Source organism: Sander vitreus, chromosome 8 (genome assembly GCF_031162955.1).
Source record: "Sander vitreus isolate 19-12246 chromosome 8, sanVit1, whole genome shotgun sequence".
NCBI lineage: Eukaryota > Metazoa > Chordata > Actinopteri > Perciformes > Percidae > Sander > Sander vitreus.
The window spans coordinates 35,828,783-35,841,355 of record NC_135862.1 but is presented as its reverse complement, the minus strand read 5'-3'; the positions used below and the strand labels follow the sequence as shown (position 1 = coordinate 35,841,355).

Below are 12,573 nucleotides of genomic sequence, written 5' to 3'. Positions count from 1 at the left end.
TTATCGCCAATGTCCACTGCAAATTAACGTCCATAACTCCAGATACTCCTTATAACTCCAGAACTTGCCTGACAACGATCAGGTTTTTAAGTTTTCAAAGTAATCCAGTGATAGGTGTCATAGCCATGGGTACATAGCAAACAGGAACTGCTAAAACCTAATTGGGCATACTTTCAATGTAAACAATTATAGGCTAAAAAGATGTGTCTATTTTGTCTGAGTTGGGACCCACAGTGTCAGTCTCTTAATCAGCTCAACAGTAACACGTAAACATATAAGCACTCTTTGGCCTATTGGTGTTGTTTGGAAAATGCCAGAATGCAGCTTAAATGCCCGTAAATACAAATGTGCGTATTTAAAAGATTATATTGTGCAGAGGAAAATGATCTGCCCAGGATTTTTTTTTTCCTTTTATTCATAACATAATGTTAACAAAACCAGCATCAGTGCAGTTTAAATAACTTCTGTGCATTGTCCTTTCATAGTATGAACCACTTACAAACATGCTTTATTGAAACATGAGCACTGACGGGTTGTGTGTAAACATTAGTGAACGTGACATTCAGCCGTGTGTACGCTTTCTGTTCAGTGGTGATAAAACACAGGGCCGATTCAGATGCTGCTGTTAAGGGTCCCTGTTCCAGCGAGAATGGACAGAAAGTCAGAGAGGGAGAGCGGAGGGAGGCAATTGAGGGAAAATGAGAGGAGGGAGCGAAAGACTGATTTGAAGCCAGAGGATGAAGAGTGGTAAAAACAGAAAAAAAGAAAAGGAGGGAGAGGTTACCGAAATGAGCCAAGATAGAAATTAAGACATTTCTGTGGGATACAGAAAAGGGGGATTTTGAGAGGCAAATGGAGATTGTGGGGGATTTTGGAGAGGCGACAGCATGATCAGGAGGGGGGGTTAAAGAAAAAAAGAAAAAAGATAGAGTTCAAGGAAAGGAAGACTGTTAAAGGTGAAAAGAAAGGGGGGGAAGAGCAAGGGGAGAGCCGGAAACAGCAGTTAATGACTCCAAGGCTGCGCTCTCTGGGATTCCTAACGAGCTGCAATTACTCTGCACACACACACACAGCGTGTATATACTGTGTGTGTGTGTGTGTTAGCATGCAGGCACCCGTTACAGCGCCATGGTCCATTTAAGAGGACGACCGGGCCCCTTGACCCTTGTTGGTTGTCATGTGCTACAGAAAAGAAATGTGGCACCTGACCTCAACATTACAGCACTGTGAACATGTCCCCACACACACACACACACACACACACACACACACACACACACACACACACACACACACACACACACACACACACACACACACACACACACACACACACACACACATATCCCCCAATACCTTAACAGCCACAGAAAATGAACTTGACCCGTCCTGATTTATAATGGCAGAGGATGATAAATTATCAAAATGTTTTTGAGTAACCGTTTTTTTTATAGCGCGTCTGCCAACACCCAGTGAGAGTGTCAGTCGGGCAGTAGAACATGTGGCTGTGTTGTGTGTTCACAGTTAAACTATGAGCTCTTTTGTGTGCGTTTCCTTGTTCACACACACTGGGGCCATAAATAGTAGCTGCTATCAGCAGTGTGGGCATTCCAAGACAGAGCAGTGTACTATCAACATGGAGGGCAGACCTGCCTATTGGCTTTTCTCACAAACACACTGAGGGAGAGGAGGGATGGGAACAAGGGCAGAGAAGGAGGTGGAACGAAGCCCACACCAAACCTGAATGCTTCTGTCCCACCGTAGAGGTGGAGCGTGTGTGGTGTCTGTCACCTTTGGTGACATTAAAACATGAATTCATCATGACAGTGCCAAGTACCCTTAACATACCCAGAACCCTTTTCCACGGCAGGAACTTTCCCCAGGGACTAGGAACCTTTTCAGGAATTCATTCATTCATTCATTCATCCGCAGGGATCAGAGTCTAAATTAAGTTCAAGGGACTTTTACCGTGGCCATTTTACCCCCCAAAAATAACTTGAGGGTGGAACTTTCTGAAAGTACAGGAAGTTTTTGGGTGGGGTTTGCAGGGATGATCATCGCTGATTGTGCAAACACACACAGCCCGGCTACTTTAACTTGTGTACCGTTTCATTCATAAAACAAAAAAGTACTCTAGTATTGATTTAGGACTATTTTAGGATGAGGGAAGAACATTTCTCTTTGTTAAAAACATTAAAACTAACATTTGGCTTCGCTGTCGGCTGCCATACTCGAGATAAAAAAAGACAGATCGCACTAGGCTTGGGCGGTATTTAAAAATCCTGATGATAGGATTTTCAATACCATCATAAATATAGACGCTCCTTTTGGCTAATGGAACGGGTGCTTCAAAAAAACCAAACCATCAGTATATACATTTTTAACTTTGTCATAAAGCTTACCTAACAACGAGAATTAGACACAAAATGGGATTAATACCTGACCCATATTGTTCCTTTTGCCCCCCTGGAACCGCTCTTTTTTTACATGTTGTACAGTATGGGAGTGTCCAGGAGTATTTGATTTTTGGGGAAAGGTTATTAGAACACTTACAGAGTTAATAGGGGTACAATTACCAATGGAACCTACTGCATATCTTCTAAATGATGACTCTCAACTCCTCCCCAAAACAGGTGGAGAACAGTGGAAAAAAGCAGAATCTGGAACACTAGCTATACTTTACAGCGTTTAGTTTTCCCTTAACACAAGCAGTACAAGAAACTGAAAGATTATTTAAAATGAGCAAAGCTATGACATAAATAAAAACATATCTGATCAAAGAATAAGGAAATCAGCTTTTCGGTACTTTCAAAACTTGGTGCTATGTACACATTTAGTTTGGAACTCCAAAAGTATTGAGGTTCGATACCTAAACCTAGAACAAAATAAATGACATCTTACACTTACTGATGCATTCATATTCATGTGATTTTAGTCTTACATGATGTGTCTATTTCAGTTACAGTAATAACATCGGTGTAAACAGAGCAATAAGACTCCAAAACGATAACCTGCCAAGAGCTACTGTAAATGCCAGTGGACAATAAATCAGTAAAAGTTACCAGCTACACCACCAGTTCACATTCTGTGTTTAACCTTTCACAAAGGACTTCTGTTTCTCCACTGCTTGTATGTTTAACTGCCCAGATGTTTGATTAGGGATTAATACTCAGTTCAACAACTTCAATAGTGTGAAGCTGTGTGAGGAGACCAAAACTATGAGACTGAAGATTCTGGTTTAACTGAGTAATAAAACATTTCAAACCTTTGTTCAAAACATCAACAGTGACCACAGCAGCCGCAGGCAGACAGAGATACTACATGATGATGGGATCCAGAGTGTAAACGGAGGAATCTTTGGCTGTGAAATTGTTAATGAGTTGAAAAACCAGTTTAAAAAAAGGGAGGGACAGGATAATAGTGTTTGAATAAAAGGATGGACAGATGGGATGGTTAGAAGGATGGATGGAGTGAATCTAACAGGTAAAGGTTATTTCAAAGATGGAAAACACACAACTGGAGAACCAAACATTAAGAAACAGATGAAAAAACCCAAAAAGCCAAAGTAAGATACATAGAAAGAAGAGAGAAATGTCCATAAAACTTTCAATAAAATTGACACACTGACACACACACACACACACACACACACACACCCCTTCAGGGTGGGGTGTTTTTTTTTATAGAAGCCTATAAGAGTTTTAAGGCTGGTTTTACTAATGGTCCATTGAGAAAGCTCTGTTGTTTTAGTCCCATAAGTCTTTACTGTCTGGCTACAGTCTGACCTTGGCTGATCACTGAGAGGAGACACAAACCTCCACTGGAAAAATACTATAAACAAGTCTCAAATAACATCTTCAAACCCCCCTCCCCCCTATAACCGACATCTTCTAAACTGTTAGCCAACAAGTAAACCGCACTGTGTCGCATTCAGCGCTGATCTTATTCAAAACATGTACTGATCGTGCTCAGTCCCGAGGTGCCTTGTTGGGTTGACGTGCAAATCTAAACAAAGATCCATTATGTGGCATTTTCATGAAAAGTATTTCACTGGGGTTTCAGTCTCCTGTGACCTGAAGCAGAGAAACTTTAAACCCAGCAGTAATGTGTGAGTGACCCCGCAGGGTTTTACCCCCAGGAACCTGTAGGAAGTGACACAACTGGAAAATGCACAACTTATGAGCATGTCGAATTGGGAATTAATGAAGGGGTACGCAAGTTTATCTGACAGGGCTGTGGGGGTACCCAAGACCAAAAACGTTGGGAACCACTGTACCAGTGTACTGTGTGCATGTAAACTTGGCGGTGGTGAAGGCCCGGAGTACCTGGTAGAGGAAGCGCTGGCTGAATTGGTGCATGGCGCCCTGCAGCTGGCTGCGCTGGCTCTGCCACTGCTGGTAGTTCCGCACGGTCTCGGCCGTGGGCCTCTGCCATGTGGTGGTTCTGGTGTTGTGGTCCACGTAGTAGAACCTGCCCCGCTGGTCCACTCGCTTCTCCCAGCTGGTGGGGGCAGAGAGGGTGGGAATGAGAGGGGTTGTGGCTTTCAACAACATCTTTATCGTATATTAAGCATGTCAAGAGTGGGTGGTTGTATCAAAAAGCTGCGCTGCTGATAGTAACAGCACTGATTTATAGACGAGGAAAGAAAAAACAAAGGCAAGAAAAGAAATCAGTAAGAGGAGGGGAACAGAGTGGGATGGAAGGAGAAAGGAAGGAAGAAAAGAAGAAAGAAAAGAGGGAAGAAGGGATGAAAGAGTAATGACGTAAAGAAGCAGGAAAGACATGGAGAAGGAAATCAAGGGGGGAGAGGAAAGGATAGATTATGCTGCTTAGATGGTTAAACCAAACTATCCCTGACAGAATGTACTTCATTAAAGACAACAGATACCAACACATATTTTACACTACTTTTGGCTTTAAATTAAAGTTTTTAACTTATCATACCTTCTAAGGAGCTGTGGATGTAAAACAAAAAAATCCAAACTTGCACATGATCGGTGATAAACTGGTAAACTTGTTCTATAGCTCCAGGAAACCAACTTTTCAGGAACAGTATAATGCTGGTGGGTATTCTCACGGCAGGTCCCCAACTTTAAAAAACTACATTTTGTGGTGTTATTAGCGCTTTGGCTCAGCCTTAGACGTCATCAGTGTGTTCACTTTAAAGACAATGCCAGCCTTCAATTACAATGATTACGGAAAACAATGGGGGACGCCAGCTGTCTGAGTGACAATAACCATGTGTGGTGGTGTGTGTTTGTTTGCCAGTGCCTGCCATCAACATTACTCAGACGTCTATGTATACTGTTCTTCCCCTGAGATTGGGGGGTTTGTGTGTACGGTCCAAACGGACGCACGCACGGACGCACACACACACACACACACACACACACACACACACACACACACACACACACACACACACACACACACACACACACACACACACACACACACACACACACACACACACACACACACACACACACACACACAGAGAGAGAGAGAGAGACCAGTTCCCTGGGCTCAGCAGGATTGACTGCTGCTCTGCTGCTATTCTCATATCTCTGACTTCAGCGCTACAGAATTTGGAAGAGAAAACAGCATCAATTTCCGTATGCTAACAAAAACACACCGTGCAGATACGAACATGCTTCACTCTCACACACACACACACACACACACACACACACACACACACAGAGGAATAAATGTAGACCGTGACTGTGCTTCCACTGTAGCCCCGATGTTTATACTCCATTATGTTCTTTAGACCTTTCAGCAGCTGGTATTTCTGTACCCTTCTTCATCACTGGTTTGATCTTTTTCTGAAGTGGTCTAACTAAAAACTAAAAAACACCCGCTACAGCAGTGGATGTGTGAGACGAGCTGTAAAATAAATTCTGCTCTATACTCCTCTACAGTGAACTTTAAATCAGTAAAAATCTCAACATATTCTAAAATGCCTGATTTTACCTGTCTGGAACACACACTTTTCAAAGCAATTCAATATTGCATTATATATAAAACATGAGACACATAAGTACAAATACACATATAATAATAATTCTACTCTCTCCTTCACACATTTACAGTATAATCATGAGTATAACTGTTAGTGGCTGAGTCCTGGGTCCTACCGGGGGTTCAAGTCCTCTAAATAGACCCACCTTTGTTGCAGCGAAGCTATTAATGCAAACTTACACACATATTCACTGTGTGTTCAGAGTAGAGGAGAGCTGCATGAAAGATTTACTGCAGGTGGGAGTTTACACGCTCAGTCAACTTTTCCTGTATGAGTACATATTTATCAAAATTTATATTCCAGAAATCAAACCCTATTCTTTAGGAGTTTTGGTGCATTTTATGCATTTGTTACCAAGTTGACAGTAGAGAAATGACAGAAAATGACATGTCGGATTTAAACCAGGGACGTTGCAGTTTAAAGTTGGTGGCTTAGCCACTAGGCCACCAGGACATCGGCGGTGGTTCCAAGGGTCTTTCAGGGTTAACACTGGTCTGACACTCCGGGCCAACCAGCTGGCCAGGCATGTAAACTGACTGGCCATCGGGGAACAGGAAACAATGCATGCAAGTACTCTGTTACTATTCCCTAACATTTCCAAAAAATTCTTCCTGCTTCAGATTAAAAGGGTTGCGAACCACAGGGTGCATTTTATTGTGAATTAGTCACGGGTAATAAGAGTATTTGTCACCAAGGTAAGCAGTACTATTGTACATTAAAATTAGTATAAAGAAAATATGAACAAGTTTGTGTGAAAAAACACTCATGTGCTTGCAGCATGATATCAGATTGTGGGTGCTTATGGCAAGGATCGACACCATTGGTATCCCATGACTCTATTAAAACAACATGACACAATGAAGCCCATGTTTTTGTGTTGGCTACACTAAAAACTATAAATCTAAAGAAAAACAAGTAAAGATATATAAACTATAATTTTTTGAAAGAATGATTAAATCTAAAACAGCAGTGGATTAATCCACGTTTGGTGCTCTAGGGCATATTTGGTGCAGCAGGACGGTGTATGTGGGATTGTGTCAAATCAAACTACAGTGTGGCTCTTTAATGATTTTTAATAGTTTGCCTATAGAATCAATTCATTGTTGGTTTGGGTCTATTCATATGATTTGTTGAAAATAAGAAAAATATAGAATATTCTCAGAGTTATATATCCTTAAAAACACACTTGCTGTTACAAGCAGTAACCACGTGTCTCCTAATAAACAGAAGTAGAAAATCTTAAAGATTTTGGGCCCTATCTTACACTCGGCGCAGCACAAAGCCAGACGCAAGTGTCTTTGCTAGTTTAAGAGCGACGCATATGTCAGTTTCCCAGCGCCCACATCATTTAAATAGCAAATGGCCCTGCGCCCATCTGTGGCCCATGGGCGTGCTGATTTTACAGGGAGGTGTGCTCAGGTGCATTCTGGGCGTGCTGATCTTACAGGGAGGTGTGTTCAGGTGCATTCTGGGCGTGCTGGTCTTACAGGGAGGTGTGTTCAGGTGCATTCTGGGCGTGCTGGTCTTACAGGGAGGTGTATTCAGGTGCATTCTGGGAGTATTTCTATCTTGAGGCAGCGAGATGTGATGGCGCCATTGACCAACAAAAACCTGGTCTAAAGTCAATAACGCAGCATTTCATTGTTATTTTAACAGAACATTAGTAAAATGCTCCTAGGCTCGTGCACAGCACGCGCACACTATGCTTGTTACACACACAGGGACGCACAGCAGCACACACACATGCAAAAGATTACAAATAAAAATATTACGGTGCAAATCCTCCATCATAACAGCAATGCTCCAAGGTCCAAACGCGCCTGGATTTTAAAGGGAATGGGAGATGATCTCTGATTGGTTGATTGCATGTTACACCCAAAACACACCTCTGATTAATGAAGACACTAAGTACAACCCTTTAGAACCATGCGCACGGACCCTTTTTACTGCCGTCAAACTAGCAAAAGTGGACACGCCCTAAACGCACCAGCACCAGACGATTCACGCCGTGCGCTTAGATCGTTAAAATAGGGCCCTTTAACTTTGAGTGGCATCAAGATCCAACATGTATACAGATGTTGTGCACCAATATTATTCAGATTAGGTGAACCTAAACTCCAACATTTCTAAAAACAACTCTTTAGACATGCAAATTGTGTCTTCACTACTAATGTTCACATTATATATTTCATCTGGTACTTTAGTGAGATGGCAGCTGATATTCATTTCACTCAGCAAGTAACAAAAGTCTTAAAATAAGAGACTCCAATAACAACTAACAACTTTTTTTACTGGCCTTGACAAAACTGCATGACCCTTATGGATAACTGCAATTTTCCTTCAAATAAGTTTGAAAATCTTGATCAACACTGATAAGCCATAGAAATGGCCCCGTTCTCAAAAGCTGTGTGTATACTGTGTTGTAAATGGTATTTCTAGGGTCTAAAACTCCTTTGCTGAAGACTTTTCAGCATAGTGCTGACAAGTTTAGCAATGGCGTCTCACATGGTCTCCATTATCACCCTGAAGATTTCAGTTGAGAAACAAAACTTTGAATAAGTTGTCCCCTGAATGGAAAATCTATTTTCTCTTGTGGTCAGAAGTCAGGCTCAGCGACACGACTGCACCCCAGGAACTGGTAGGTTTCAATATCTTGCTCAAGGACACTTAAGCAACGTAGATGATTGCAAACACAGGGAATTATTTGGTTGAGGGATAGTCTCTCTGACCACTGTGCCTCTAAGCTTCCTTTAAATGGCAAGAATAAATACTGTTCCCTCTCTGATATTAGCACTAGCTAGTTATTTACTGGAGCCAGGGAAAAGCCCAGATCCCACAACGGCCTGTCTGAGAGTCTCTACTTAGTTAGGCTATCTCTTTGTACCAGTCATGCTACTCCATGTATTTCTAGGAACTACAAGTGTACCGTCTACTCACTATGAACTGTCCAGATTATAATTATAGAGTACATCCTTTTATTGTGGATAGTCCACTCATTATGTATCACCATGGTGGCTAACAGCAAAAAACTATGAGCTCCTATCTTCTGTCTTTATCCCATTTTCTAATGGGATGAAGTTTGACATGTGTTGACTAAAGGAAACTGAACAATCTGCTATACGAATCTGCTTCATCTTTGGTTCCAATTCCTATAACACTTGAGTTTACTACTCGCTCCACTGATATTTCACTGCTGAAAGTACACAGATTTACTTTTTAGAATTTGAGTGTACCTTGGTACAGGATAGCTCTAAAAATGAACGACCCCATATTGTAAAAAGTGTGATTCCCGTGTCTGTTGTGATTAATAAAGCAGGTTTAGCTGCTATATAAATACTGTGAAAGTATCAGAATGCCCAATCCACAGAGAAATACACACAGCCTGTATTCAGAAACTGTGCCTTTAAACGAGCTGTCAGGACTACCGAACGGTTGTGATGTCACAACTTTACTACAGTGCCGTTACAGTCATTCTCCAGCTGCAATGACGGAATACAGATGTCGAAGACCTGGAAACGCTGACGAATCAGAGCAGACTGGACTTTTTCAGGAAATGGGTTTAAAGAGACAGGTGCTAACACTGGGCATGCGCTTGCCGGTGTAAAAAGGAAGCAGATTGTCTGACGTTATTCTGTGGTTGAAAATCATGGATGTATAAATTGAAAATACAAAAAATAATTTGGAGAAAGAACAACAATGGGGAAAAGTAAGACAGGGATTTATTTATTTAGGCCTTAGAAATGTTTTTTTTTTTCTAAACTTAACCATTTAAAAAGACACCGTTAAAATGTAACAATGTGACCATTTGATGTAAACTGCAATATTTATGATAAACACAAAATGCTTTAAAAAGTAGTTTCTATTGTTTAACTTTCAAACTTTGAAATCATTGTGGTTTACAGACAGCATGCGCGGCTGACAAGTAGGGATGTAAACACAGCATCAGTTTGAATTTAAGAGGCCCTACTACTACAACTAAAGTAAATAAGTTATGACGTCCTGCAACTTACCAGAGTGGTTGAGCTTGTGATGCATCACTGGTTATAAACTCTACAGTATATTTGATAAAGAGCAGAGTGGCTCAGAAGCTCTCCTCAGTCTGACTTCGGATGGCTTTCATTATTTCAGCTTCCAAACCTCGATTGCCTAACCCCCCCCCCCCCCCCCCCCCTCCCCGCCTCTAAACAGTTCCTGGTGTGTACATCTGGAGCACTAGCCCGGCATTAGCCTGCTAATTGATCCTCTGAAGGGTCGTGGCGGCCAGGAGCCAACACAGTGGTGGATGGAAGTACATGTGGCTCTAAGAAAGGACTTTTGTTCTCCGGGCCCCCACACTCTCATTCCTTGTATGGAAAAACTGAGATGGGGGTTTGGGGAGAAGGGGGGTAACCTTTTTCCTAAAAACAGCCTCTCTTTCCCTCTGTCACCCAGTCACACGCTCTGTGAAAATCAATAAACAATGGGTGCAAGTAAAAATGTCATAAAAGGGCTGGACTCTGTTGAGAGAGGGAGAAAACTGTGTTCTCATTCTGATGGCTTAGCACACAAACTAGGGGATTTAGTACCAATTACAATGTGTGTAGTTATAATTGAGAACACACATTCTTAATACATTCTGAAAAACAAACAAACAACGAGGCTTGGTTTGGCAGCTGACAACCCTGCGGCTGAGCATGAACATTGCTCTGGACACATTTCTGTATGTTATCTATACATAATATCCAATAATGTGAACACTTAAAGGCCCAGCCACACCAGCATTTAAAATGGCTTAATTTGGAGTCAAATTTTGTTCAATGTAATGGAATCGCTGCAATCAGATGATTCGCTTGGAGGGATGAAGTAAAGCTGCAGTGTTTTTTCACATTTAGTTGGCCTTTGATGAACTTTAAAGCCCAGTTCTGACTGATGATTCACGACGAGAGGAGTTGACACTTGCAGCTACTTGTGGTCTGCAAAGTTCTGAAAACCTGCAAGTTTACACCAATTTGATGAGATGAGACAGTGTATCATCTCCATAGTGACTCTCTGTACTTCTGTTCTAACTTCCGACTTTTCAGGCTTTGTTGTAGCTGGATATTATTTGTAGCGTCTTAAAATTTGAATGAGGTGATAGTGAGATACTTGCTACAGTTGCATTTCTAGTAGCGGTGAAACGGCGAAAATGTTTTAGTTCTCCGATTCACAGCTTTGTTCTAATGCCGCTCCCTCTCTTCAGTCACTCTCTGGCTTGCTCGACCATATAGCGTGCCCGCTGTCCCGTCCCCAAGCACGTAGAACCACTTGTTTCGCTTGTGAATGAAACAGGGTATAATAGTGTACATACTATATGTACAGCTGTATTAATTCCTGTGTATTCTGGGCTTTGTATGCCTATTGAACATCAGTTCTCATTATGCCCTAGTGAAGTGCTAAGTAACTTATGTTCTTTCCTTTTCAACAGACATCTTCTGAGACAAGAGGAGAGTTGTTGTTGTAAATACTAACAAAACATAGTCCCATCCATCTTCATCCGCTTATCCTGGGTCGGGTCGCGGGGGTAGCAGCTCCAGCAGGGGACCCCAAACTTCCCTTTCCCGGGCCACATTAACCAGCTCCGACTGGGGGATCCCGAGGCGTTCCCAGGCCAGGTTAGAGATATAATCCCTCCACCTAGTCCTGGGTCTCCCCCGAGGCCTCCTCCCAGCTGGACGTGCCTGGAACGCCTCCGTAGGGAGGCGCCCAGGGGGCATCCTTACCAGATGCCCGAACCACCTCAACTGGCTCCTTTCGACGCAAAGGAGCAGCGGCTCTACTCCGAGCTCCTCACGGATAACTGAGCTTCTCACCCTATCTCTAAGGGAGACGCCAGCTACCCTCCTGAGGAAACCCATTTCGGCCGCTTGTACCCTGGATCTTGTTCTTTCGGTCATGACCCAGCCTTCATGACCATAGGTGAGGGTAGGAACAAAAACTGACCGGTAGATTGAGAGCTTTGCCTTCTGGCTCAGCTCTCTTTTAGTCATAGCGGTGCGATAAATTGAATGTAATACCGCACCTGCTGTGCCGATTCTCCAACCAATCTCCCGCTCCATTGTCCCCTCACTTGCGAACAAGACCCCAAGGTACTTGAACTCCTTCACTTGGGGTAAGGACTCATTCCCTACCTGGAGAAGGCACTCCATCGGTTTCCTGCTGAGAACCATGGCCTCCGATTTAGAGGTGCTGATCCTCATCCCAGCCGCTTCACACTCGGCTGCAAACCGATCCAGTGAGTGCTGAAGGTCACAGGCCGATGATGCCATCAGGACCACATCATCTGCAAAAAGCAGCGATGAGATCCCCAGCCCACCGAACTGCAACCCCTCTCCACCCCGACTACGCCTCGATATCCTGTCCATAAATACTACAAACAGGATTGGTGACAAAGCGCAGCCCTGGCGGAGGCCAACTCTCACCTGAAACGAGTCCGACTTACTGCCGAGAACCCGGACACAGCTCTTGCTTTGGTCGTACAGAGATTGGATGGCCCTGAGAAGGGACCCCCTCACCCCATACTCCCTGCAGCA

General features: G+C 42.9%; 1 protein-coding gene across 4 annotated transcripts in view; it reads right to left on the bottom strand.

Moving 5' to 3' along the window:
• wwp2 (WW domain containing E3 ubiquitin protein ligase 2) overlaps positions 1–12,573 on the bottom strand; it is a 60,854-nt gene that overhangs the window by 23,681 nt on the left and 24,600 nt on the right. For all 4 annotated transcript variants that reach the window (XM_078258002.1, XM_078258000.1, XM_078258004.1 and 1 more), the window contains one exon: positions 4,326–4,500. In XM_078258002.1, coding sequence (XP_078114128.1) covers positions 4,326–4,500 — 175 coding nt within the window. The remainder of the gene's footprint in view (positions 1–4,325; positions 4,501–12,573) is intronic.